The sequence below is a fragment of the Gopherus flavomarginatus genome, chromosome 7 (assembly GCF_025201925.1).
Source record: "Gopherus flavomarginatus isolate rGopFla2 chromosome 7, rGopFla2.mat.asm, whole genome shotgun sequence".
Taxonomy (NCBI): Eukaryota; Metazoa; Chordata; order Testudines; family Testudinidae; genus Gopherus; species Gopherus flavomarginatus.
The window spans coordinates 63,458,950-63,485,385 of record NC_066623.1 but is presented as its reverse complement, the minus strand read 5'-3'; the positions used below and the strand labels follow the sequence as shown (position 1 = coordinate 63,485,385).

General features: G+C 43.5%; 1 protein-coding gene across 1 annotated transcript in view; it reads right to left on the bottom strand.

Annotated features, from left to right (window-relative positions):
- Nucleotides 1–26,436, bottom strand: part of HMCN1 (hemicentin 1) — a 316,507-nt gene that overhangs the window by 145,067 nt on the left and 145,004 nt on the right. Inside the window, exons 14-26 of the mRNA XM_050961493.1 lie at nt 22,584–22,697; nt 21,377–21,535; nt 20,266–20,460; nt 19,230–19,328; nt 16,714–16,841; nt 14,278–14,422; nt 12,650–12,762; nt 10,115–10,274; nt 9,350–9,524; nt 5,918–6,045; nt 2,736–3,008; nt 1,357–1,452; nt 681–875 (exon numbers count right to left, since the gene is read on the bottom strand). Of these exons, the coding sequence (XP_050817450.1) occupies nt 681–875; nt 1,357–1,452; nt 2,736–3,008; nt 5,918–6,045; nt 9,350–9,524; nt 10,115–10,274; nt 12,650–12,762; nt 14,278–14,422; nt 16,714–16,841; nt 19,230–19,328; nt 20,266–20,460; nt 21,377–21,535; nt 22,584–22,697 (1,980 nt within the window). The remainder of the gene's footprint in view (nt 1–680; nt 876–1,356; nt 1,453–2,735; nt 3,009–5,917; nt 6,046–9,349; nt 9,525–10,114; nt 10,275–12,649; nt 12,763–14,277; nt 14,423–16,713; nt 16,842–19,229; nt 19,329–20,265; nt 20,461–21,376; nt 21,536–22,583; nt 22,698–26,436) is intronic.

Here is a 26,436-nt window from a genome sequence, read left to right as displayed (position 1 = left end):
TGCCTATGGTGCTCCTCTGAAAGAATGATACTGAGGGAGCGATGTAACCATAGGTTCTCTGCATATGCTTGTGCCCTACCTCCCCCTGCTAAATAGAGTAGAAGACATAGAAGGGGAGTTAACACAGCTTGGGGCTGTGTTAATTCCTGTGGAAATTTCCTATTGGAAATAAACCAGATTAGAATGGAATTACACAGAGTAGGTGCTATGAGGGTCCACTGACTCCTGATATATGCTGTAATAGATCCCCTACCAGGTGATGTGGTAGGAGCTTTATGGGGTGGGGAGGGGAGAAGGTCATGGAGCAGCTGCTTCTCCATTCTATGCTAAGTTCTTCAAGCAATGACTCCCCTCGCCTGCATTAATAGAGGGGAATAGCTAGTACTTATTCTATAAGCTCTTTGGGAGCAAACATCTGGTCTTTTACATGTTTTCCAAGCGTCATGTAAATGTATGGCTGTCTATAATAATCATTTGGTTATTTGTGCAAACAGAGGCTGGTTTCTGCATTAAGCATAAGTAAACAGAACTCACAATCAGTCAGGTAGCTACAGGTACAAATACTCAGATTTGCTCCCACAACTACAAAAATAGAGGCACGCATTTTGTGTGTGCAATTACAAAAACAAAGGAGAAACTGCCCTTTTGAAAATTACCCCTTAAGAGCTATAGTTATTTACCATGAACCTTCAGATTGTATTTTCTTTCTGTGCTTCCTGCTTCATTCACTGCTAGACAGATGTATTCTCCATTGTCGTACGGTGTAACTGAAGCAATGATAAGCAGTGTCCCATCCTCCAAAATTGAAATGCCTGGCTCATTGCCAGTCAGCTCCCTGCCATTACGTAACCATTTGATGACAGGTTTTGGGGTGCCTAATGAGAGAAATTTATAGAACTTCAAGAGACTTCTGCTTCATTTGAAAAAGAAAGGATTGATATTACTTTAGAGCAGTGCATGGGAGAAAAATGTACAGTAAGAAAAATCTTTGCTGCAGCTTCTGTAAATCACAAAACACACTGTAGTTTGAACGGGCACAACTGGCTAAAAAGGCTTGGGGATTGAACCCTCCTTCATGCTTAGAGGTAGTCCCTGCCACTCCAACCATTGGGCAATGTGAAGAACCCTTGCACTGTCATTGTCCTACAAAAATATACTACCTAATCAGTTAAATTACTTAGTATCAATGGCCCTTTTTCTTACTGTTAAGGTTTTTTTTAATATCCCAGTGAGATGTTGTTTTTAAGAAGGACTATACATTTTTACCTTCCCAGAAAACACCAAGATGCATTGCAACTATGAGTGCCTAAGAGAAAAAATACAGTTATCAGCCACAATGGTTACAGCGTTGCACACCTTTTGCTGGACATGGAAATGCAACACGTTGATTTGCAACTCTCTCTTGAAATGGAGTGTTGTAAGGAGGATCAAGATCATCTAGTGTAGGAGGTTCTAAAAGAAAAGCAGAAACAGAGTAAATAATCTTAGTCCCTCCTCTCAATGTCAAAACATACCATGTACGCAGGCAATTTACACCTCTTTCTTCCTTCCAATTCTCAAATGACCTGATTCTCATATCCTTACACACACTCGGTAGGGGTAGTATTCCAGCAGTTCCATTTCGTTCACTGGGACTACTTAAACAGTAAACTATGACTCTGTGTGAATCAGGATTTCAGAATCTAGTCCAAATTGGTTTGCTCTGACAATTGCTATATTTACTCTGAAGACAGAGGATGTTTCTGCAAAATTTGATGGAAATTGGACAAACTGTTTTTGAGCTACAGATCATTAAAAGAATTATCCTGCTTTGAAATTTTGATTCTTCTCTTAATGTTTCTTTGTCTTCCTGTAGCTCAAAGACACCATCCTACCCATTCTGACTTTCTGTCTTGCATCTCCTTGAAAATTCACGTGCTCAGTGTATCTGAAGAAAATAGTTCGTAACTGAGCAAAGTTATTAACATTTTTTTGTTGTAGATCGTTCTGAACCCAATCCTGTTTCACTGTTTTAAATAGGAATTATGGGCCAAATCCAAAGCAGTATTAATGCTCAGAGTATGGGCTTTAAGACCACTATAAATGAGAAGTCCCCCCACTGAAGTCAATAGAATTGTATACATATAAAGCAAGTAAGTGAGGGAAGACTCAGACATTATATTTGTGCGAACATGTTGCCCACTGTTGGCTGTTTGCATTTTAAAAAGAACAAGAGTCCTCCTACATGTAGAACTAACAGACCTGTTCCTTTAGCTCAAGTGACAGAGGTTTGTGGTTTTGGAGCAATAGAGCCAGGATTCTAATGCAGTTTCGCTGGTGTGTTGTTTATTACGAAGCAGAGAAAGCCTCACCATAGTTCAGGCTGATTTTGATCCCCCTTGTAATATCAACCAACCACAAAATTACAAGTATTAAAAAGTTTTGTTTTGTTTCATATTTTTGCAAACTATCTAATGTTTCTTTGTGCCTTCCTCTGCTCAAAACAATCACATAATATTACCGCATTTGAAATGTCTGTAGATTTTGATATTGGGTCAGGGAGCAATGTCGATAGTGATGTCTCCTAAGTAGGATCGGTTACAGGTCAGTGGAATCAAAGATCCTCTGAAGATCCTCTACCTCTCTGAAAGTGCAACAGTTTATCTTCCCCCACAACACAAGGTATATCATATATTAAAATAAAGCTACACTTGATCACAGCTGTAAGTCCATGACTCAGGCCATGTTATAAATACCTTGAACTTGTATCGTTATCTCCAATTCATCACTGCCAGCTATGTTACTAGCAACACACTTGTAGATTCCAGAGTCTGAAATCTGGATTTTGCTGATGCTCAGTGTTCCATCCGGATTGCTGATATATTGTCCTCCATCTATTAGCATGGTATTTCTGCCTTTGAACCAGGTGACTGTTGGGGGAGGGATCCCTTCAGCATTGCACGGTATGTCAACTCTGTGACCAACTTGTACTTTCATAACTTGAGGCCCACGTTGTATCTTTGGAGGAACTAGGCAAGACAAATAAATCAATGGTAATGAGAAAAAGAAGATCTGGCAGACTATTCATGGAGGAAATATGGTCAATGTTATCCATTTAGAAAATACCTTTCCCTTGCCCAATGCAATTTAATGTGCCTAAGTAACACCAAGCAATCAGAACTGAATGTTCCTGCAGACAAGATTTACAGTACGCCATTGCTTAAGTCATTGAGACTCTACATTTAAAATGCTAAAACATTATTTCCAAAGAAGTATTGTACTTTCATTCTTCCAAGCACATTTTAAAGAGCTCCTGGGTACTGGCTGCCCATAGTACAAAACAATTCAAACTTTTTAAGATAAAGTCAATTACATTTGCTCTTTAACATTCTAACTTCCTTCCTCTTAATCCCAGCTACGCATGTTTCTAGGCTAAATTCAGACAGGAAGATAAAATGTGGCTGGAATAGATTTTTGCTGGTCACAAAGAATAAAAGCATGGTATAAACCAACATTACAACTGCCTTGCCCCAATGCTTTTCTTTATAGGAATCACTCAAGATAAAAAGATGCACGTAGGGATGCAGTTTGTCATGGACATTTTTAATAAAAAAATCACAGAGCAGCCACACTAAATCTAGTAACAGTCATGGGTTTAGTGACTGTTCCTGGATATTTGATAAAAAAAAAGCCGATGACAAATAAAATTCTACTATGTCTCTCCAAAATCACAGCAGGCCAGTGCCCTCCTCCTCCTGCACTGCCGCTGCCTCCTCCTCCTCATCCCACAGAGGGGGGCACCACACACCTCCAGCATCACCTTCTGCTCCAGTACTACAACCCTAATCCCAGCCTGGTGAGGAGGAGAGGCCCTGGGGAAGAGAGTGGCTTCGAGAGAGACCCCACCCTGCATTCACCCCAGGCACAGGCAGTGGTAACTCCTGTGATCCTTGGGGCTGGGCTCGGGGATTGAGAGGGAGCCTGCCTCACACACACCTACAGGACAGGCAAGTGGCAACTCCTGTGTCCCATGGAACTGGGCCTGGGGTTGAGAGTGAGTCCACCCTGAGCAGTAGCAGCTCCTGTGTCCAGCAGGGCTGGAGCTAGGTGTTGAGAGCAAGCCTCCCCAAGCTCATCTAGGGCATGGGCAGCCATGGCTCCTGGGTCCCAGGGGCTGGGCTTGGCTCCCCACTCCAGGCATTGTGCCTTGGCACACTGGGTCACAGCGCCTGCTGCCTCTCTGCTGAAATACCATTCACTCAAGTTTGGCCTGGTCATGGCCCTATCATGACATGGGTTGAGGTTGCGGGATGAGTGTGAGGCAGGTTCACTCTCTGACCCCCACCTCTTCCCTGGGCCTGCTCTCCACATTGGCCAGTGAGCAACCCACCTAGAGCCTTCCTACATGGAAGCTGTGGACAGAGAAGCCATGGTATCCATGACCTTTTCACCACCATGACAAACTGCAGCCCTACACATAAGGAATCTCTGAAACAATTAACCGTTACGTTCATGGCAGAGAAGTTAGATAAAAAGAGAGAACTTAGATAATAAATGTATATACTCATGCTGGAAGGTAGCAACATACTACTACTTTATTTCTTTGAATTCAGAACAGCAGCACACATGAACCCCAAACCAGAGAAAGACAAAGCAGGCTGCTCTCTAAAACAGAGAAGCACAACTTACCAATGTTCCCTCTAATTTTTCCTACACATGTGCGGAATGAATTTTGTTATGTGCACCAATATGGAGGTGGTGTGTGACACATCACCTCCATTTTGGTGCACATAACAAAATTCATGTGGCAGGGGTGGGGCCGAGGGGTTCGGAGTGTGGGAGGTGGCTCAGGGCTGAGGCAGAGGGTTGGAGTGCAGGGGCATGAGGACTCTGGCTGGGGGTGCGGACTCTGGGATGGGGCTGAAGATGAGGGGCTCAGGGCTGAGGCAGAGGGTTGGGGTGCAGGAGGGGATGAGGGCTCTGGGGTGGGGCCAAGGATGAGGGGTTTGGGGTGCAGGAGGGAGCTGCGGCAGGGGGCTAAGGTGCAGAGGGTGAGGTCTCCGGCTGGGGATGCGAGCTGGGGATGAGGGGTTTGAGGTGAAGGCTGCCCCGGGGCTAGAGTGGGGAGAGAGGACTCCCCCCAGAAATCTTTCCCACAGCAGCACCTGGTCTGGTGGAGAGAGGTGTCTCTCCCTGCTGCAGCAGCTCCGGGGCTGGAACTATGGAATAGGCACCTCCTCCCTGTCCACGGCAGGTCCGGGCCAGGGCTGAGTTGGGGCACCTCTTCCCCATCCATGGCAGGTCCGGGCTGGGATCAGGGCACCTCTTCCCAGGTCACGGCAGGTCCATCCGCAGTCTGGGCCACAAGTGATGGTCCGCCACTTTGGGCTCCCCAGGGGAATTTGAAGCAGCAGACGGTCCCTCACTGGTGGTCCAGAGGAGTGCCATTATAATACTTACCAGTATCTTAACCTTGCAATGGAATCTGTGCAATATTTTTGAAGCTCAACTGAAATATCATTAGTTTTTCCACTATAGTATACAACCATGAGAAAAGGCAGGCAAGTAGATTCTGTATGCCCCCTGGACTGGTAAATATTAATGAAAGTTTTGTAAATATTTGTGGACATTCTGGCTACTTTGCATTAGAATAATAGTTCTCAGCGCACAAAGCTCTGGTGGTTCAAGGAGGGCAGACTGATCATATGGCGCTATATTTCCTCCAGATTTCCATTTTCTAAATCACATTAAGAGAAGAGAAGGAAGTACGTTATGTGATAGCAAATGGGAGGAGGGTGTGGTCCATGTGATATTAAATGAGACAGGGAGATGCCTATGAGAGGTGGTTCACACTATGAAAAGGTTTAGGCACTAAAATTCCAGTTGCTTCCTTAGTAGAACCTCCAGAAGGGATTACTCTTGTAATTAAATAACTCACCATGTACGTTTAGCTTTACTGACTGAGTCACGTTCCCAGCAATATTTGTGGCCACACAGATATACATTCCGCCGTCTGAAACTCGTGTATCAGTGATCTTCATTGACCCTGAGGGAAGGAAGGTGTGTCTGGAAAAATAGGAAACATGTATAACTGTATAAATATTTATTGAGAGAAGGAGGAGCTTTACTTAGACATTACTAGTAAATACCATGAACCAAGGCCATCCCTAGCTATTCTGGGGCCCCGGACCTCCATGGGGGAGGTGCGAGGCTGGCTTGGGGGCAGGGGGGAACTGCCACCCATCACTCACCGGCGGCACAGCTGGGGCCGGGTCACTGCACTTCCTGCTGCCGGTGAGTGCAGACCCCACTGTGGGGACGAGGCTGGGGTGGAGCAGGGGTGGGAAGAAGTGGGGCGGGGGCAGAGCAGGGATGGGGGCTTTGGGGAAGGGATGGAGTGGAGGCGGGGCTGGGGCGGAGCAGGGGCGGGGCCATGGGGTGGGGCAGGGGCCGGAGCAGCATGCAGCGTACTTTGCGTATGGGTAGGGACGGCTCTGCCATGAACTAAAATATCCTGTTTAGCATGACATTTAGTGCCATTGAGCAGGCTTTTATGTAACTATAATTGTGATTTATCATTCCTAAATTTTTCCTAACTCATTACTGAATCAATAAATTCAGAATACAAAGCAAATTATCTGAAACATGGCAGGATCCACAGGACAAACTGTAGGTGTTCCAGGTACTCACAGGACTTCTTAAAACCTGTCCTTTTTCTACTGGAAACAAACTTTTTGAGGAATGGGTGATTCATGGGACTGGTAATAAGATATGGAACCCTTTCACTTAAGTCACAGGCTCAAGGTCAACCCAAATCAGCAGCAACAGAAAGTTGCTATTAACCAATTGCTCACATTTAGCCCATTTGGTGAAGTCCACTTCTTCTAGGGAATAAGGATGGCCTTGTGATTAAAGCATTAATCAGAGACTCAGGAAGCCTGGGTTCCATTTTGCACATCTGGTTCAGTGACATGAACAAGTAACTTAATTTCTCTGTGCCTCAAAGTAGAATGAGGATAGTAATACTTCCTTACTTCAAAGGGGTGATATGAACAAAAATGAATGTGTGTGAGGTGCTACAGCAACTATACAAAAATTTACAAATAAATTCTCTCCCCATACACAAGAGCACTCATTACAAAAATCACCAGCACAACTGGAATTGCTAACTGTTGCAGTCTCAGGAGAAAGGGCAAAATCTGAGGGCCAGACTTTGTCACTAAGACCATGTCTACAGCGTGCAGCGTAGGTGCAACTACATGCCACAGTGAAAAGCACACCCTGTTGACACTGCAGTGTGTAGCTACATGTATCAGTGAAAGGCTCTGACAGAGGGGAGACAGAGGTGAAAGGCTTCAGCTGCTCCCCACTGCCAGAGCCTTTCACTGCAGCAATAGGACATGCTGTGGCAGAGGGGACGCTGCAGGGAAAGGCTGACCCACTGCCCTGCCGCAGCCTTTCTCCACTGCCAGAACCTTTCCCTGTGGCAGGGAAGAGGTCCAGCAGGGGGGAGCTAACAGCTCTTCCTTGCTGTGGAGTAGGGAACCAGCAGCAGGGAGCTTCTCTGCTGTTCAAACATTTGCCTGTGGAGGAGGTGGTCTCCAGCAGAGGGGAGCTGCCAGACCCTTTCCCCGCTGCTGGAGCCTGTTCCTGTGAAGGGAAAGACTCTAGTAGCAGATCACTACACTGCTAAAAACAGCAGCATAGACAGGAGGCATGCTTTGGGCCAGAGAAGAACATGTAGGATATGTACCCCAGGTACATACTCACACCTTTCAGCCATGTCTTTACTGGGTTACTCCATGCCTCACCTCTATGTTACTATTTATATCCGTACTAGGGGGGCTGTGTGCGGATGGATACTACATGCCACTGAAAGAATCCTACAGTGTATATGCACCCTAAGGCACTGGCCCATATGAGGGGCTAAGACTTCACCCCACTGCGTGGCAATCTCTGGGAGGTTCTAAAAGGGCACAGCGTCTCCCCTATGTCTGGCCAGCTCTGCTTGCTGGTGTGGTGGGGACAGGTCCATGCCCTTTTTCAGGTGTGTTGGGGCCCTGATGGTGTTAGCAGGCCCTCTACTCAGGGGAACTGAAAACTGTGCCTACCCCTTAGCTGGGGATACACTGGGAGAAAATGCCTCCTTTGGCCCTCCCCAATCTTGTACAACACCAGAAGAGTGGGGGCACAATCTGGCCCAGAATTAACTTGGGGAATAAACCATCTCACCCCTAAAGATGGTCTCTGCACATAAGGACTGAAGTACCTTAACAGGGCATCATGAGGAAAGCTTGTACCACTGCTGCCCATGCTGTAACTAATGGGCAGACAAAGAACTTCAGTCACCAGAGAAGTCAGTTCAACACTTTTCATAAGCCCTAAACTAATAAATGTTTTCACATTTTTAAAAGCAGCTGGAGAGTTTCTGAATCCAAGATACAATGGCAATAAGTAGACGCCTGCAACCAGTTTTAAACATTAAAGGTCATTCATATTCTATTAGGAATTCATATTTCATATAATACAGACGATTCTCCCCATAACTCAGCGATTAAACATATAACCATAAAAGAAATTGGAACTTTAAGATTTAAGATCAAGCACAGATGATCAGCTCTGGGTGCCACCATAAAATAAATATTAAATGATAATAATGAGGTGTCTGTGTACAGAAGGCTATTTGGACTTGGCCTCCTGAGGAGTGAAACACTGTGCTGACTTCTAATGCTTGCTTTTTCTTATAAATGCATATTGGAGCATGGTATGTACGAAGACTGAAATATGGCTTTAGTAATGTTCAGAGCTTTAAAAGACAGCCACAAGGATTAAAAGCTCTCTTTCAAATTGGTTTATTTACATCTATGAAGTGTTTTGTGATGCATGTTGTAAGAAATATGCTAGACAAAACAACACAGTATTGTACAGAATATGGAGACCAACAAAGACCATGGTGGGATTTTAACAGGCCTGTAGAATTTAAGAGATGAATTTTGTTCTCACTTCTCCCCCTCCCCACCCCAGCCCCCCCACCCTGTCCCCTCTCAGTGTCAATGCAGAGTTAGTTCAGTGACCACAATAAACTAAGTCTGGTTTTACACTGGAGGAACCAAGAGCAGAATCTGAGAGCCTGGGAAAAAACTGTAAAATGCCAACAGCAGGAAAGCCTAAAAAAATCAGTTCAAAAAGGTGAATAATGTGCTGAGTTTGGGAATGAGAATTTCAAAACCAGCTGACACAGAAGTATAGATTTTCCAATGCCTTACACACTCATCAGAATGGAACAGGCAGTTAAAAAAATAAAAACTTCCAAAAACCTGAGAGCTTAGAAGAAATTGCATTTTGTTTTGTTTCTATCACATTTTGTTACCTTGGAGAGAATGGAGAGATAAGCTGCATTTCTTTGGCCCAGGTAATTATGGGTGGTGGCAAACTCTTCACCTCACATGGAAGTGTGACATCTTTCCCTGCAGTCACTGAAATCTCTATGGGTTTGTCATATGTACCTCCTTGCTGGTCTCCAGGCCTGGACACTCTGGGTTTCACTAAAATAAAAAACATTAATAAAGTGAAATAAATATGTCATCTATTTTCACATGTGTAAGATAAAATAATGGGGTGTAAATTAAACTTTTCAGATTAGACTATCCTACATCGTATTCAGCATACAAAATCCAGACTTATTTATCCGACTATCCTGGAGCATAGTCCAAACCTTCAGGTAAACAGGGTTTCAGATGATAGTGGGAGATGGTCAGAAAGCATCAAAAGGAGCACTCTAGAGGCTTCACTCTTCTCTCCAACAAGGTATTATTTCATTAACTTTTGTAGAGTTTCTGCCAGTTTACCCCAGTATAAATGAAATCAGAATTAGGCCAGAGGTCCCCAGTCAAAGAGCTCAAAGAAGTGAATGCCAGACAACTGTACAAACTAGACTGCTTTAAAGGAACTATACTTCTTGGAGCATAATCCCTTTAATCTCATTACCATGCAACTCTGGGGACCACAATTAGATATTGGTTAATGGGAAATTTGGTAAACCTGAGTTTCACTTCAGATTTTCCAACTGAGTGCATTTTGAAGTTGAAAACAGCTTGCTGGAGGCTAAATATGTTTGATTTTAACTTATACTTACCATAAACAGTTAGTTGGACTTTCCTTGTTGCATAACCAGCCACATTTGTTGCTGTGCACATATACTCCCCAGTCTCCTCTCCTCCTGGTGAAACTACATACAAACTTCCATCAGACCCAGCAGAAAATTTCATATTCCTGGGAGAAATCAGCTCTCCTTTCTGTGCAAAATAAAAATAATAATAAAAACCCTATGAATTTTCTCAGACAAAACAGCAATGTACAAGTGCTTGATCAAATAGAAATCAATGCTTCCAGAGATAAAATGAAGCCTAACAGAAACATTTTAATTATTAGAAGTATCAAACCTGTTAGGGCTAAAAGTAGCTCAGAACAGTTCATCTAGTCCAGGGGTGGACAAACTTTTTGGCCTGAGGGCCACATCTGGGTGGGAAAATTGTATGCAGGGCCATGAATGTAGGGCTGGGGCAGGGGGTTGGGGTGTGGGAGGGGGTGCGGTGTGCAGGAAGGGGCTCAAGACAAGGGGTTCGGGTGCAGGAGGGGTGCGGAGTGCAGAAGGGGGCTCAGGGCAGGGGGTTAGGGTGTGGGGTGCAGGAAGAGTGCAGGGGTGCAGGCTCTGGCCCAGTGCCGCTTACCTCAAAAGGCTCTGGGGTGGCAGCAGGGCTAAGGCAGGCTCTCTGTCTGCCCTGACCCGCGCCACTCCCGGAAGTGGACAGCATGTCTGGCAGTGGCTCCTGGGAGTTGGGGTGGGGCAGACAGCTCTGCCACGTGCTGCCTTCGCCTGTGGGTACCATCCCCAAAGCTTCCACTGACTTCCGTTCCCCATTCCTGGCCAATGGGAGCTGCAGGGGGCAGTGCATGCAGGTGACGGCAGCGCACGTAGGCTTCTGCCCACCCATCCCTCCCCCAGGGGCTGCAGGGACATGGTGCCGGCCGCTTCCGGGAGCAGCCAGGACAGACAAGGAGCCTGCCTTAGCCCCGCTGTGCCATGGGGCTGGCAATTCCGCAAGCAAGATTGAAAGCCCTGATGGGCCGGATTCGGCCCACGGATCGTAGATTGCCCACCCCTGATCTAGTCCAATCCACTGCTGCTTCCCCCCCATTCTGAAAACTGTCATTGATAGGTATACCTCAAACTGCATCTCAAACGGTTGAATAATTAAACTCATCCCCCGAATATGTTCCAGGTGTAAGGCTCCCTTAAGAGCTGGACTTCTGAAACAAGGCTAAAAAAGCACTCAGGAAGCTACTTGTAATGCACAATAACTTTATGTAACCTACAAACTTATGAACAGTGGTACATATTCTTATATGCCTTACACATATTTATATTAACTATCTACATATACTCATTTATGCAAATATATGTCTCCTTTATACAGATTTTCAGCCAAATTTTTAGTTTCACATGTGTCATTAAAGTCAACTGGATAACCCCAGCATAATTGAGAAGAGGAGAATTTGGCTCACTGTTTATAAGTAAGGATCTGAGTACTTCATTTGGGACAATAGACTTCAATTCAACACTGCTGCTTTAAACTTTATGTTGAGGCATATGTAATATCCATATATTTAATATAATTCACTAGGCCAAATTCTGCCCTTAATAACAGCAATACAACCTCCAGGCAATCCTACTGAAGTCAACAGAATAGTAACTGAGGGTAGAATGCAGGCCCAATGATTATTACAGAGACGAAAACAAAATAGCTTGGATACCATAAGAACTCTGACCCAAATGTCACCCATATTAGGAATGACCAGAAGTTCTGAAATGTCTGAATAATGTTCTACACTGTTTCTGGGGCCACTCTTTGCATCTCTTTCCAGCAAGCAATATGAGTGAAAGTGCAGGGAATCATAACAGAAAACCTTGTGAGCTTTGCATCCTAATTCTGGACACTCAAGAGTTTTGGAGACTTCTGCCATGTCTTAAATTGTCATTCTAATCTGAAATAAGATTAAAAAGGCACCTTCTTACTCAAAAGGTCTGCTCCCTATGTGCATCAAGAATCATATTTAATAACTTTAATGAAAAAATAAGCTTTTATTGCTTTTTACTCCTATTAGCCTTGTAAAGCCAACGTAGCTGAGAGAGACTGAACTGGACTCTATTCCTTCTTGAGTACAACGAACAGAATTGTTTACTGAGTTCCAATCAGTTACATAATGTGCCCTGAAGAAGCCATTATTACATACTCACTTTTCAGAGCAGAAATTCACTTTAAATAAGCCTCCAAAATGAATCTGAACTCTCAATTTATGGCAGTTTGCCCATCCCTAATTTTTCAAATCACAATAATTATATTAACCTTTTCCAAGACTTAACAAAAAAAAAAAAAGGATCCAGAGATAACCAATAAAGTCGTTCTAGCTTTTCAAAGTGTGGAAGCTGAACGTGTCACAGCCAGAGAGTACTGCATGGAAAAACAGAAGCAGATATGAATAAAGAGTGTTTTCTAGGTCCCTTAGGATAGAGATTTTTGGCTGCCTTCATTGTACATAGCTCCTGTTATAGCTAAATCATGTGTTCAGTTCGTCTTTTAACTTAAACAGCTCAAAGTTTAGAAATTACCTTGGACCAGACGATGGATGGCTTAGGAATTCCACTTGCTTTGCATGGTAATGTTACTGGGATTCCTTCAATTGTACTGAATATCTGCTGCCCATGCTGAATGATAGGTAGAACTAAAAATACATACATACACACAGATACATATTTTAAACCATGGTATAATTATCACACTGTATTCTGTACCCAATCAACTGCTATTCAGCAAAGAAGACTCAATCTACATAAAGTGGGCCTTGAAAATATCTATTAGAATAGAGAGTTGGGAAATTTCACTCTGCCCTCAATGACTCAATACAGACTTGGCACTACCGCCCCTAAGATGTGGTCTATAGTACAAAAATTACCTGTTGCTGACAATGAGTGTCATTAGCAAGTTAAATATTAGTTTGAGTGCATATAATTTCAGAACATGTGTAAAACATGACAGACTATGTTCAGCACCATTTCAGAAAGCCATGGTTAGGACATCCTCCAAAAAGGTTTTAAGCAAGGTTTTCTGAAATGGTGCAGGGCTTGATTTGTTCTCGTCTGCACTTGCTGTGAAAATGGATGCAGCTTATCTGCTGATGAACCTACTGCCATCAATGGGGAACTTCTCTAGGACAGACTACTCCAGGCCCAAGGCCAAGAGGTAGGTCACTCTCCATGCTCATTCAATCTTTAGTTGTTAAAAATGTTAGTAAAGGTTTTTGTAAGGAATGTACTGACTTTTGCAGCAACTTGATTGAGAATTGCAAATCAGTTCCCACAGACTCCAAACAGATAAGAGATAATAAAGACTTCAGTTCACTATCAAACTCGCCTTATTCCTATTTAGTGACAGAAACAAAAGGCTTCATATTCCTACACTATCCTAGCCTTATATCCTAGACTCTTTAACAACATATACCAACTTTTTCACCCCACCTCATGTTCCCAAGATCTGAAAAATCTTCCCCAAAAGCTGCTCACAAGAGAGAGTTTGTCAAACTCAAAACAGTTGCAAAGCATTGGCAAATAACGACATGTACAGTGCTCAATTTTGTACTGAAAAGGATGTTCCAGCATTCTAGTGAAATTTAAAAAATGTCTCCCTTGATTAATTTAACATGTAAGAATTTCAGACCATGACACTACTGGGTCACTGCAGAGCAAACATTCATTTCACCATGAGTGAGAAACTTCCATTTTTCATGGTATTAAAAATGCATCTTTGCCAAATGATTTATTTTTAAGCACTGTATTCTCATGAGTTGTGCTCTCTTTTAATAGTTATGTAACCTCTTAGACAGCACTTGGCATAGTACTCCAATAAACTCCCACTTGTGTGTCTGTTTTGTTAATAAAGTAAGGGAGTCTGCAAAACCCATCACTTGTAGACAATTAAATAGGAAGATTTTTATGGATGTCAGAAGTCTTTTTTGTCGTCTTTTTCAAAAAGGGCAGGCTTGATCATTTAACTGCATTATATGCAAGGTCCTGATTCTCCATTGCATTACTCCACATTGTAATTCCATTGCGCCCAGTAAATTTGAAGTATTATTGTAATTTTAAATTAAAAAAAAGTTCTCTCCACAAGCTACTACTTCCAAAAAGTGCAACCTTATTTTGAAAAGAAATGGAAGCCCTGAGATCACCATTTCCCTTACCAAATACACTGACAGTGGTAGTTTTGTTGTTTGTCCCAGCTACATTACTTGCCATGCAAGTATATTCCCCTCCATCCTGTAGCCGAACTCTTTCAAGGTGCAGACTCCCATCACTGCGAACATTAACGTAGGGATTTGGTACCAACTAGAGAAAGAGGAAAGTACGTTTTAACTATGGAAAACACACAACTGTATTATAGCCCTAAGTATCTCAGATACTAGTGGCTTTGGTGTAATAACTCAAAGCCATGTTAATACAAAAGAACATTCCTTCATTTGTCACATGAAATATATTTTGAATAGGATTTCAGTAACATCAGATAAGGCACCTTTTAGTGCTGAAGTCAGAAAAAGAGTATTTACTCTATGACATAGTACATATACATAACATGCTTTCCAGTTAATGCTAATGGGTGCTTGTGACCAGGCTCACTAGCATGGAAGGGGTCAAGGAGCTGGTTTGGGCTGGAGTGGCCTTTCACATTTGCAAATTGTGCCAGAAGTGGAGAGGTAAAAAGAGGGAACTCAACCTGGATGGGCACAACCATGAGAAGGGAACAGACTGTTAAGCATCAGCAGCCCTGAAGAGAGGACATACAGCCTACAGAGTTGCTGCCCTTGCAGAACAAGGGTGCAAGACCTCTGAGTTGAAGTGGAGAAGAACTGAGGCTGGCACTGGAGCCCACTGAACACTGAGGTGGACATTGATTCTCCCAGGACCCCTCTGAAGAAAGAGAGGCCCATATCCTGGAGGGAGCTGTTCATATCCCATATCCAGGAGGGAGTTTTTTCTTTGCCTTTCTTTTGCTTAACCCCTTTTGCTAACTAGAGGCTGTTAGGTGGACACAGAGAGTAGATGAGACAATTGAGAGGCTCTGGCTGGAAGGTGAGTACCAGCCTGCTAAAAAGATGTCCCATAGCACCCACTGGGGTAAGATGGAGTAATTGGACTCATGTACTCCCTATCAAGCCTGAAGGGGACATGCTACCATGACAGATTCATGACAACTGGAGGAGAACATGGGTATGCTTGTCGGCTCTGGTATAAGGAGAAAGGACTTTGTTTAAAAATAATAAGGATCTGAATAGATTATCAAAGTTGGCTATAGAAAACCGGAAGCGATAGCAACAGCAGCAGCTGGCCTTCCAACAGCAACCACAGATGTTCAATAGCAGCAACAATTAGAGACCTAGCAGTACAACCACAGAAGCAGCAGTAATGCCTAGTGCAACAAATACTGTCCTTTTTCCTGTCTTCATGGGATTCATCAATAGGGAACCCACCCCGCTGGCCACACCAATGCCAGTGAAGCTTACAAAAATGGTGACAACCTGGAGACATTCCTTACCACCTTTGTTCAGGTAGCAGTATCACTGCCATAGGCCCTGGCATCTTGTTGGCCCCTCGTCTGACCAGATCCGCCCTGGCTGCCAACTGGGGGCTCGACCCAACAACCGTCCAGGACTACCCCAGAGTCAAGGCAACCATCCTTCATTACTCTGATACCTCAGAGGAGATGCACCATCATTGCTTTCATGAAGAGAAGTATTCATTGGCATCCAGCCCCATATGGTGTCCTAGAGATTGCGGGTGCACTGCTGGTGCTGGCTAAAACTGGAAACCTGGATGGGGGAGCAGGTTGCTGAACTCATTCTGGTGGGGAAATTCACCTAAAACTCCCCATCGGGGGACGAGGATGGGTCCTGAAGCACCAACTGTAGACCTTGGCTGAAGTGGTCAGCTTAATGGAAAACTACCTGGCTGCTGACAGCGTACCAGGGACGCCAAGAGGAAATCAAACGGGACAGGAGACTGAGACAACTAGAGGTGAAGGCTAACCAACGTGAAAGTGCCCCCCAAGGGGCTCTTCTTGCCCTGCCCCCAGGAACTACAAGAGCCTCAGGGAGGGGAACAAGGTCCAAGACAGGACGCTGTGGAAGAAGTGACAGCTGAAGGAGAAACCTGTGTGGGCAAAATGCAGGCCCAGCCATGTCCTCTGGGTACAATACCCAAAAGGGCAGAAGAAACTATCCCAGCTGGAAAGCTTGACCTGGAATCAGGGAATGAACCCAGAGGCCTGTTTCTCACATGATTGACTGATGAGTCTCCACCTGGATTTCCCCTTTATGGATTGTAATTTCTGTTCCTATCAGCTGGAATCTCAGGCTAGCAAACCCTAACGTTGACAGATATATTTCTTACATGGAACTCTTGTGTGATCACTTCCTTCAGTGATGAAATATCAATTATTTGCTGCAATCTTTTATTTACAACCTTTCTTCTCCCATACAAAAAAAATAATTGCTTAAGAACAGTAGCTATATTACACTGTGCTAAGTTTATATCATGCCTTAAAATGTTAAATGCATATTTTTCTCCCTCAGGGAAAATGAAACTGCAAGACTATACATAAAAATAAAAAAAGAGTGTCTTACCACCATATCATTTTTAATCCATCTCCGCCCTGGAATTGGGTTTCCAGCCAGCAGTACACAAGGCAAAGTAAGCTGCTGTCCTTCAATTACATTGGCTACTGCTGGGCTCATTCCAATTAGAGGAACAACTTGAATTAAAAAAAAAAAGATATTTACGCATTTCTATGTTCTTGCAGAAAATGAAACACTCTTTACTATCATTATGATTTACAATAGTGCCCAAGGACCAAGCAAGAATGGGGCCCCATTGCGCTAGCTACGGTAAAAACACAGAAGACTTTATAATTTAAATATACAGGACAGACAAAAGGTAGAGGAAAGGCAGAGTGAACAAAGTGATGGCTGGCAAATGTCACGTTAGTGCCAAGATATATTTGGGGGGGGAGGGACATGGGGGTCAGTCAAGAGACAACTAGCTAAATGTAAAGACAAGGGAAGGGATGGGGGACAATGAAGGTATGAGGACAATGGGGACATAGGACAAGAGAGAAGAGAAGGAGGAGGAAAGCCTGAGAGGCAGGTGTGAAGTGAAGCTGAAGTGAAGAGATAATGAGTGTAGGGATTGGAGCAAACAGCCAGTCTACATAGGTCAGAGATTGTCCATTTAAAACTATAAAAACAGTATTCCCTTTGGGCTTGACGCTGCATTTCCTGTACACTCAAATTCTATTGATGTAAAGTCAAAAAAAAATTTATTTCTTGTTGGTAGCAGAATTTCTAGGAATAAAAATAGGTAGGTTCACAAGAGCCATGACCAAGAGGTGATTTCCCTTCTGAGCACAAGCTATTAGGTCTCACGGGAAAGGTCAACAGCCCGGCAGAAAGTTCTGGATGCCAATAAACATGTAACGTGAATTTTGCTTACTCAAGAGGCTCTGGGGTGGCAGCCAAATCTCAAGCCAAATCTTGCTTACCAGTTCATAAACAGCTTCACTTGTTTGTTTGCTTTTTAAAATGACCTTGAAATAGTGGAGATTAAACAGAACGTTTATAAAATGCTGCTTGCTATGAATGTAAAGATTCCTGACACGTGGTCCAAGATAAAAAACACTTCACTGAATGCATAAACGGACCCCCATTCACTTCCTCCTATAAACGCACACATTTCACAGCATTATGTCTAATTATTTTCATTTCCCACTCTCTACAATAAAACCAGTTAGTTGAAGATAACTCTTGTACAAACTATACATTCACTGTTTTCTTAAATCACAGAGATCTCTTATACTCCAATTTTATCAAGAATTGCCTTGAGCACTCTCCCTGCTACCTTCAGTTTTTAAGATAAGTTATGGCAGGAAACCTCTCCCACTCCTCATCACAAAATGTTTTCATGATGAAGATTTTTCTGCCTTTAACAAACTTTTCTAACAGGAGGACGATAAAACAAAACTAAGGATAAGTACCTTTTTGAAGATCCATTTAATTAAGTATAGTTGGAACTAATTCAAGTCTTGTAGCAAGTCAAAAGATTAAAAAAAGATGTTCTAATGTGCAAAACTCAATTATTTTGGTTTACACTGTTCCATGTTCCATTCCTATTTCAGTTAGTATAAGTACGTATACATACACACACATCTGATTTGCAAGTACATATCCTATTTTCTTGTACAAATTCTGTCAAATGAGTATGTGCATAAAAATACGCATTAAGATTTGTAGACCAGGTTACAAGTTTTGGGTGGGATTTTCAAAAGCTCTGCTCACATTAAAGTTAATGGCCGTTTTACCATTGCCTTCAATGGGAAAAGTGGTGGCCCAGTTCAATCACTTTTGAAAATCCTACCTAAGGTCCCTTAAGATGCTGAACTCAGTATAGAAGCTTCAGGCTATCGGGCATAAACAAGGGCCTAATCCTGCTCTTATTTAAGCTAAGGGGAGTTTTGGGAGAAGGAACCCAACAAGGAACAGGCCCAAAACGTCTAAACTAATTTGTATGAAAATAAATTAGACTCTTGGACAGGAATATTTCTCACTAAGGTCCAGATTCTGCACTGGCTTACTCCCTGTGAAGCCCTAATGAACTCAAGGGTCTGCACTGGATGTAAATCAGCACAGAATTAGGCTTACTATTTCTAATTTTAAAGAAAATTGTATTCATAATATACAGTTAGTTCTTCTAATTAAAAAAACGATTCTTCTATTTTGGACACAGAAGAAATTAACTTTTGTATTAATTACTTCTTATATAAAAATAAAATTATTGGCAATAGATGAAAATTAGACATGGGTTCAAGGCACCTAATTCAAGTCTGGATTTCCCACACCCCAAAGTTCAGAAGTATTCACGTTCAGGATTTTTGTTCAGATCACTATAAAAAGAGGGAGCATTTGCTAAGTTCAGATTCAATTCCAGGATCAGATTTCAAATCCCATCAGAATCTGGGGGTGTTTAAATTGAAAGTATTTGGTTTGGGCTCATATCCAAAGAAAGAGTAGTCAGATATATTACAGCCATAGAACTTCTATCAGTCAATCCTTTTGCTAGGTTAGATTGAGATGTTAACCCGCCTTACCCAGTCCTGTTACTGTTATTGTGGCCGGCTGTGACTGGATCTTTCCAAATTGGTTTTCAGCTTCACAAATGTAAGCTCCCTCATCGCTGACCCACAAATCTAGAAACAAATTAAATTTAAAAAGGACAAGATTGCATTATCTTAAACTGTTTTGCACTAAAAGGTTGCAATGCAAAAATATTTCACTTTTAATATAATTTTACTTGGCCATTCCTTGTCACTGGCCGCATTATATTATATACACATAATGCATTATTCTTCTTCAAGCTCTCTTATGTGGACATTGCTTCTCTCCATTGTGGCCAGTGATAAGGAATGGTCAAGTACAATTCTATTAAAAGTGAAATATATTTGCATTGCAACCTTTTATATATACTGCTTTTCATCCCAAAGGATTTTAATGCAATTTACCAACACTACCTACTGGAATCACTTCACCCATCTAAGAATATAGCTGTGTGGGAGGGAACAAGGCAGCTGTTTAACAAAGCAGAACAATACCGCACAACTGTTTAGAACAAAAGGTGAAGACTACAATAGCCAACTGAAGCTGCAAGAAGAAATTAGACAGGCAGAATGTACAATAGCTACCCAAACTAGGACTTGGCACAAACAATGGAGTTAACATCCTCTTCTCTTGCAAAGATTCCATGGAATCTTTAGTGTCAACAATTGGCCAGGACCCAAATTTTAATCTTACCCCAAACACTGTACTTCTACGGCACTGACATTATTCTCACTCAAATACAAAGAGATTCAAATAGTAACTTAAGTGCATTCAGCCCTACCGCCAGAATGCCAGTGGAATTTTGATGTCAAATGGATATAGTCTGTACTAAAAACTGACATTGTTAAAGGCAAAATAAATACTAAAGTATTACAGTAATTTTGATAAATATATTTTTTACAGTATATATTTTATGATATATTTTGATATATATTTGATATATATTTTGATATGATATATTTTATCTTAGACTGTTTTGCACTAAAAGGTTGCAATGCAAAAATATTTCATAGATTTTTGTCTACCTACTGTTAATAGACAGGGCACCCGTTCTGAGCTGACTGATGGAACTAACTGCAAAGGGTCTGGAGAAAAGAGGCACGCCATCCAACCGTCTCCATTTAATCTTTGGTTCTGGGTAACCCTGAACATAGCAAGGCAGTGTCACGTTTGATCCAATATCCACAGATTCATCACTAGGTTCCTGTGTGAAAACTGGGAGAGCTGGAGTACACAGAACATAAAACAGAGAAGTAACATGGCATTAATAATCCCTTTGCAGTTTAGGTTAAACTACAATTTCAATTATATGTCCCATCATACAGCATGTAATATCCAAACAGCAGGTTCTAAATTTAGCAAAACCTTGCAACTGCAGTCTTGCATCATCATTTATTTATTTTGGGGGTACTCAACAATATTCTAGGCACCTCATTGAAATAAGAATATACCCAATTCTGTGCAAATGATCTTACAGACTAAGACCTTGGCCGTGTAAGTTACACTGCATGAGATGATCTCTACACTAGCAAAGAGCCTCTCTGACAAAAGCAGGACTCCATATGGACACAAAGATCTGCCTCCACAGTGTAATTTACAGAACTAGGGCCAATATTCAACATGATACAACAAGTCAGTGTCACTGTCAGACCAAAAAGAGTTGGGGAAAGAGGACATGAAGGACAAGAATGACAATAATGTTGTGAGGTTATTCAGGTCAGTGTGGCATGTGCACATCTTCATGTTTGCACTGCTTTAAAAAAAAAAGGAGGGAATGTTTCTTCCCTCCCTTCACTTTTCATGAGCTTTGCAAAAAGAAGTGAGGAGGAGGAAAAATTGTAGGAAGGATTTGAATGAGCCAAAGGAATTGGCTTGATGAACTACACTGGAAAGTATTCCAAGTATATAGAGCTGCATGGGAGAAGGCACAGTGACATTTTTGAAAGGAGATTTAAGAGGAATGGAGTTTGGTGTTATTGACAGAGTGAAAGGTTAACTGATCTGTGCACTAACCCTTCACTAATAAGCACAGGTTAAGTTAATGTGAAGCCTAGGTCTCTAATTGTGAGTCTTTCCAGTGTCAGGAAATGGAAACATTTAAGTCATGGGCAGTTAATGCACTTAAATACAGGATACTTACAACCAACATCTAAAGTTATCTTGCCAGATGCTCTTCCTGCATCATTGCTGGCCACACAAGTATAATCACCAGCATCCAGATCCTGTGTTTCCTGGATCTTCAAAAGACCCCGATTAGAATCAATAATAAGAAACATCGACGCCCTCAACTCTAGGTCACCTAGGTCCACATAAAAAAGATAACATGAAATAACAGAGAGTATTTCAAAAACTGTTTCCAATGAAAGAAATATCCTTTTCGTTCCCAATTTGAGATTACATCATTGTTCGATTGTATTTAATTATGCACTCCCAGATAATACATTGGCTTCCATTTAAAAGAGAATGAGAACATCCACCATTACATTAGACTGGATAAAATCACTTTTTTAAGAAGAGCTATAAAGCCTCTTTCCTCAGTGAATAAGCCAACCTCTAACTAATGGGAGTAAGGAAGAGACTTTCCTTATGGGCAGGTTATCCCAGAATAGTTCACTATGAGTTTTTTGCACCTTCTGCTGAAGCATCTGGTACCAACCACTATCATAGACCAGAGGATGCATCTGCCTGATCTTTTAGGGCAATTCTTATGTACCAGGGCTATTGGGATTCCAGAAAACACAAGTTGAAGTCTTTTCTACTATTCATCCTACTTCAATAGTTTACACCTTTGTACATGGAACAATAAACCCTTTTTTCTGGGAGTTCAGATTCAGTTTCTGAGGGTGAGGGAGAACCTCATGTAGCTGTATGATGACTCTCTGAGTATTCTTCCACTCCAAAAGTGGGAGTCTCTAAAATCTTGATGGCAGGAGAAGTAAAGAGCTCCTTGGGCTTTTTGAGGGGGTTAGAGGAGCCATTCAATTACCAAGCATAGAAAAATACATTTGAGATTTTAGTCACATATATCTAAACATTCTACAAAGTAGGAAGGCCATTATTTAGAAGACACAAGATTCGACTCACCACTCTGTTACACTTGTTTTACATTAGTGTAATTTCACAAAGTCCATGGAGTTAAAACAGTAAAACAGAGTGTAATATATCAGACCTCAGAGGTCTAGTGCTGTATCGCCAAAATTAGAACCTCATGGTTTAGTCACCACTTCGATAGTAAACCAGCTTTTAGCACTATTAAGTCACAAACCAAAGTAATTGAGTAAGATATCATTGTTCAGTAAATAAACCAAACCAAGCAAAATAGATCCAGATGGATGGAAGAAATGCACCTTTAAACCATTTAACTTGAGGAGGTGGGATCCCAGTGGTTTTACATTCCATTACAGTCATGTCTCCAAGGGCAACCAGAATTTCACTGTGAACTACAGTCAACTTTGGGCCCTCTGGAAAAAAAGAAAAATATTAGATGTTTTTTTTCAAGTAAACAAAGAATGTTTACTTTAAATATTTGTTACTTAAGTTAGGATGGTCTCCAGTTTCCTCTTGTTACATGGACATTAGACAGAATATTTTAAATAAAGCTGATCAAACTTGAGAATCTTAGGTGAGCTGCAAAATATTGAGGGAAATGGGGAGAATAAAGAAACTGGAGTGGCGGGATAACTGAAAGGTGAGTGGAATAATAAGTGAGAAATAAGAAGTGAGAGGATTTGAAAATTCAGAAGATCTGGGAAGATTCAGAGACACTCTCTCGGTGTCTACTTCCCAATATTAAATAGGTGCAATACTGTAGTGCTCAGAGACCCACTGGCTCGGTGCACTACAGACACATAGTATTACTCCTGAGTGCATTCTGTGCCAATAAATAAATAAATAAAAATCCTGCACTAAAAAATTAAAAATGCTGCAAATTTTGTTCGTCAAATAAATGTGGAGGCTCCAGCATGGCACTGGGGAGCACAGGCCATTGGCTGCACAGAGGTGGGAGATCACTTTGCAGCTCCCCTTGGGACATGGACTCAGCGGTGAGGCTGCATCCAACCCTGACACAGCGCAAGGACCAGGCCTGCCTCAGAAACACCCCAGGGCCCTGCCCCTCTGTGCCAGATGCAGGCAGGCTCAGGCAGCCAGGGTCCAAGTGTAGAGGGGCTTAGTGTGGGGTGATCCAGGTGTGGGTTGAAAGGGTGCTGTGTAAGGCAATCTGGGTGGGGGTGGCTCAGTGGGGGATCCAGGTGTAGAGGGATCTGGCTGCACAGGGGCTTGTTGGGTGGTTCTGGGTCCAACGGTAATGGGATGCTGCAGGGGGATCCAGGTGAAAGTGGTTGGGGCTCAGCGGGGAAGGGGGGGAATCTGGGTGTGAGAGGGGATAAAGCTGGCAGGGGGGGTCTGGATGTGGGGGGTCCACGTGATGGGGGAGTGGGGCTCAATGGGATGGGGATCCAGGTGTGGGTGGCTCATCGGGGTGGTTCAGATACAGGGGGAGTGGGGCTCATTGGGAGGGTTCTGGGTCACGGGGGAGGCTCTGCAGGAGGGTCTGAATGCAAGGGTTGGGCAGATGGGGGAGCAGCTCCCCGTACAATGATCCCTCCCCCTGCAGCTGAGGAGCGATGGGTGCAGGAAACCTAGGGGAAGGTAGTTTACAGCTGAGGGAGAAATCTGGGGTGGGTCTAACCCAGCCTCAGATGCCGTGCAGGGGAAAAGGAAGTCCCCTCCGTCCCAGCCCAGCCGAGACTAGCAGCTGAGCCTGATACAGGGTAGGAGCCATAAGCTAGGCCTTCCCCTCTGCCCCATAGTGATTTACCTTTCTGCCGGCTGCCCTGGGCACCAGAAACAGATTGCTAGGGAGGATCACATGGCCACTCATGTAGCTTCCCTTTGCTTCCCCATTCGAAAAAGATGGTTACTTACCTCTCATAACTGTTGTTCTTCAAGATGTGTTGTTCACGTCCATTACAATTAGGTGTGCACACATTGCATGCACGGACATCAGAAACTTTTTCCCCTAGCAGCTCCCATCGGGACAGAAGGGGAGCCCTCTAGTGTGGCACCCTTACGGCTGTGTATATAGTACCCTGCCGGCCTGACCATCCTTCTGTTCCTTCTTGCTGTTGACTCAGACAGAGGGATGGGGAAGTGGGTATTGTAATGGACGTGAACAACACATCTCGAAGAATAACAGTTGCAAGAGGTAAGTAAGTGTCTTTTCTTCTTTGAGTGATTGTTCACGTCTGTTCCAATTAGGTGACTTCCAAGCTTACCATCAGAAGTGGGTAGGAGTCACAGAATGATTGACTGGAGGACAGCCCTGTCAACCACTGCATCATCTCTGGCCTGTTGGTTGACAGCATAGTGGGATGTAAACATGTGGACTGAAGACCAGGTTGCTGCCTTACAGATCTCCTGGATGGGGAACTGCGCCAGAAAGGCTGGTCGAATGGGCCATAATTGGTGGGGCTGGGACCTTGGCCAGCTCACAGCACATGCAAATGCAGTCTGTGATCCAGGACGATATGCGTTGCGCAGAAACTGGAAGGCCATGCATTCTATGGGCTATGGCCATGAACAATTGGGTTGATTTGCGAAAAGGTCTTGTGCTCTCTATGTAGAATGCTAAGGCTCTTCGAACATCCAGCATGTGTAAGCTGCTTTGGAAAGAACACAGGCAGGCAAATGTCCTGGCCCATGTGGAATTGGGAGACCACCTTGGGGAGAAATTTAGGGTGCAATCTAAGGTGTACCTTGTCCTTATGAAACACGGTGTAAAGGGGTTCAGAGGTGAGAGCTCTCAGCTCAGACACCCTCCTTGCCGATGTAACGGCCACCAGGAACGCTACCTTCCATGAAAGGTAGAGGAGGGAACAAATGAGTAGGGGCTCAAAGTTTGGAGAGGCTCATGAGTTTGTAGAGGACCAGGTTCAGGTTCCAGGTTGGGACTGGTGGATGAGAATATGGGAACACCCTCTCCAGTCCTTTAAGGAAGCACTCCACCATGGGATTTGAGAACACAGTGCGCCCAGATTCCCCTGGATGGAATGCTGAGATAGCCGCCAGGTGCCAGGTACACTCTTATGGACAAAAGAGACAGGCCTTGTTGCTTGAGGTGTAGGAGGTAGTCCAAAATAATCAGGATAGGAACCTGGAGCGGTTGGAGATGCGTGGGTTCACACTAGCAGGAAAACCTTTTCCACTTTGCCAATTAGGTTGCCCTGGTGGAGGTTTCCTACTACCGAGGAGAATCTGTCTCACTGACTGAGAGCACTCACTCTCCATGGGATTTAGCCACAGAGTTTCCAAGCCATGAGGTGCAGAGATTGTAGATTCAGGTGGAGAAGACGCCCATGGTCCTGTGTGATCAGATCCGGGTAGAGGGGCAGGGCTATCAGGGCGTCTACGGACGGCTCTAGGAGGGTCGTGTGCCAGTGCTGCCGCGGCCAAGCCAGGGCAATAACGATTACTGTCACCCTGTCCCTGCGAATTTTGAGTAGAACCCAGTGGACCACAGGGATTGGAAGGAAGGCATACATTAGCCCCTCGCCCCACAGTATTAGAAATGTGTCAGAAATTGAACCTGGACTGTGGTTTTGAAATGAGCAGAACTGAGGGCACTGTGTGTTGCTCTTGGTGGCGAAGAGGTCTACTTGGGGATAGCCCCACCATTGGAAAATTGACTGTATGATGTCCGATCTGATTGACCACTCGTGAATGTAGTAGGACCGGCTGAGGCGATCAGCCAGTTCGTTCCGTACCCCGGGGAGGTAGGATGCTTCCAGCTGAATGGACCGGGCTATACTGAAGTCCCAGAGGAGAAGAGCCTTGTGGCAGAGGGGTGAGGAGCGGGCTCCGCCCTGTTTGTTTATGTAGAACATGGCAGTAATGTTGTCTGTCAGTATGGTCATGCTGTGACCTTGCAAAGTGGCATGAAAGGTTTGGCAGGTCAAACGAACAGCCCTGAGCTCCTTCAGGTTGATATGGAGAGGTATGTCATCCCTTGACCACAGACCTTGTGTCCTCAGATCCCCTAAGTGTATGCCCCAGCCCAGATCTGATGCGCCTGCTACTAGCATCAGAGAAGGCTGGGATTTGGTGAAGGGGACCCCTGCACAGACTACTGGTCAGTCCAGCCACCAACGCAGGGATTCTTGGACCTGTCCTGGAAATTGTTACGACAAGGTCCAGGGGGTC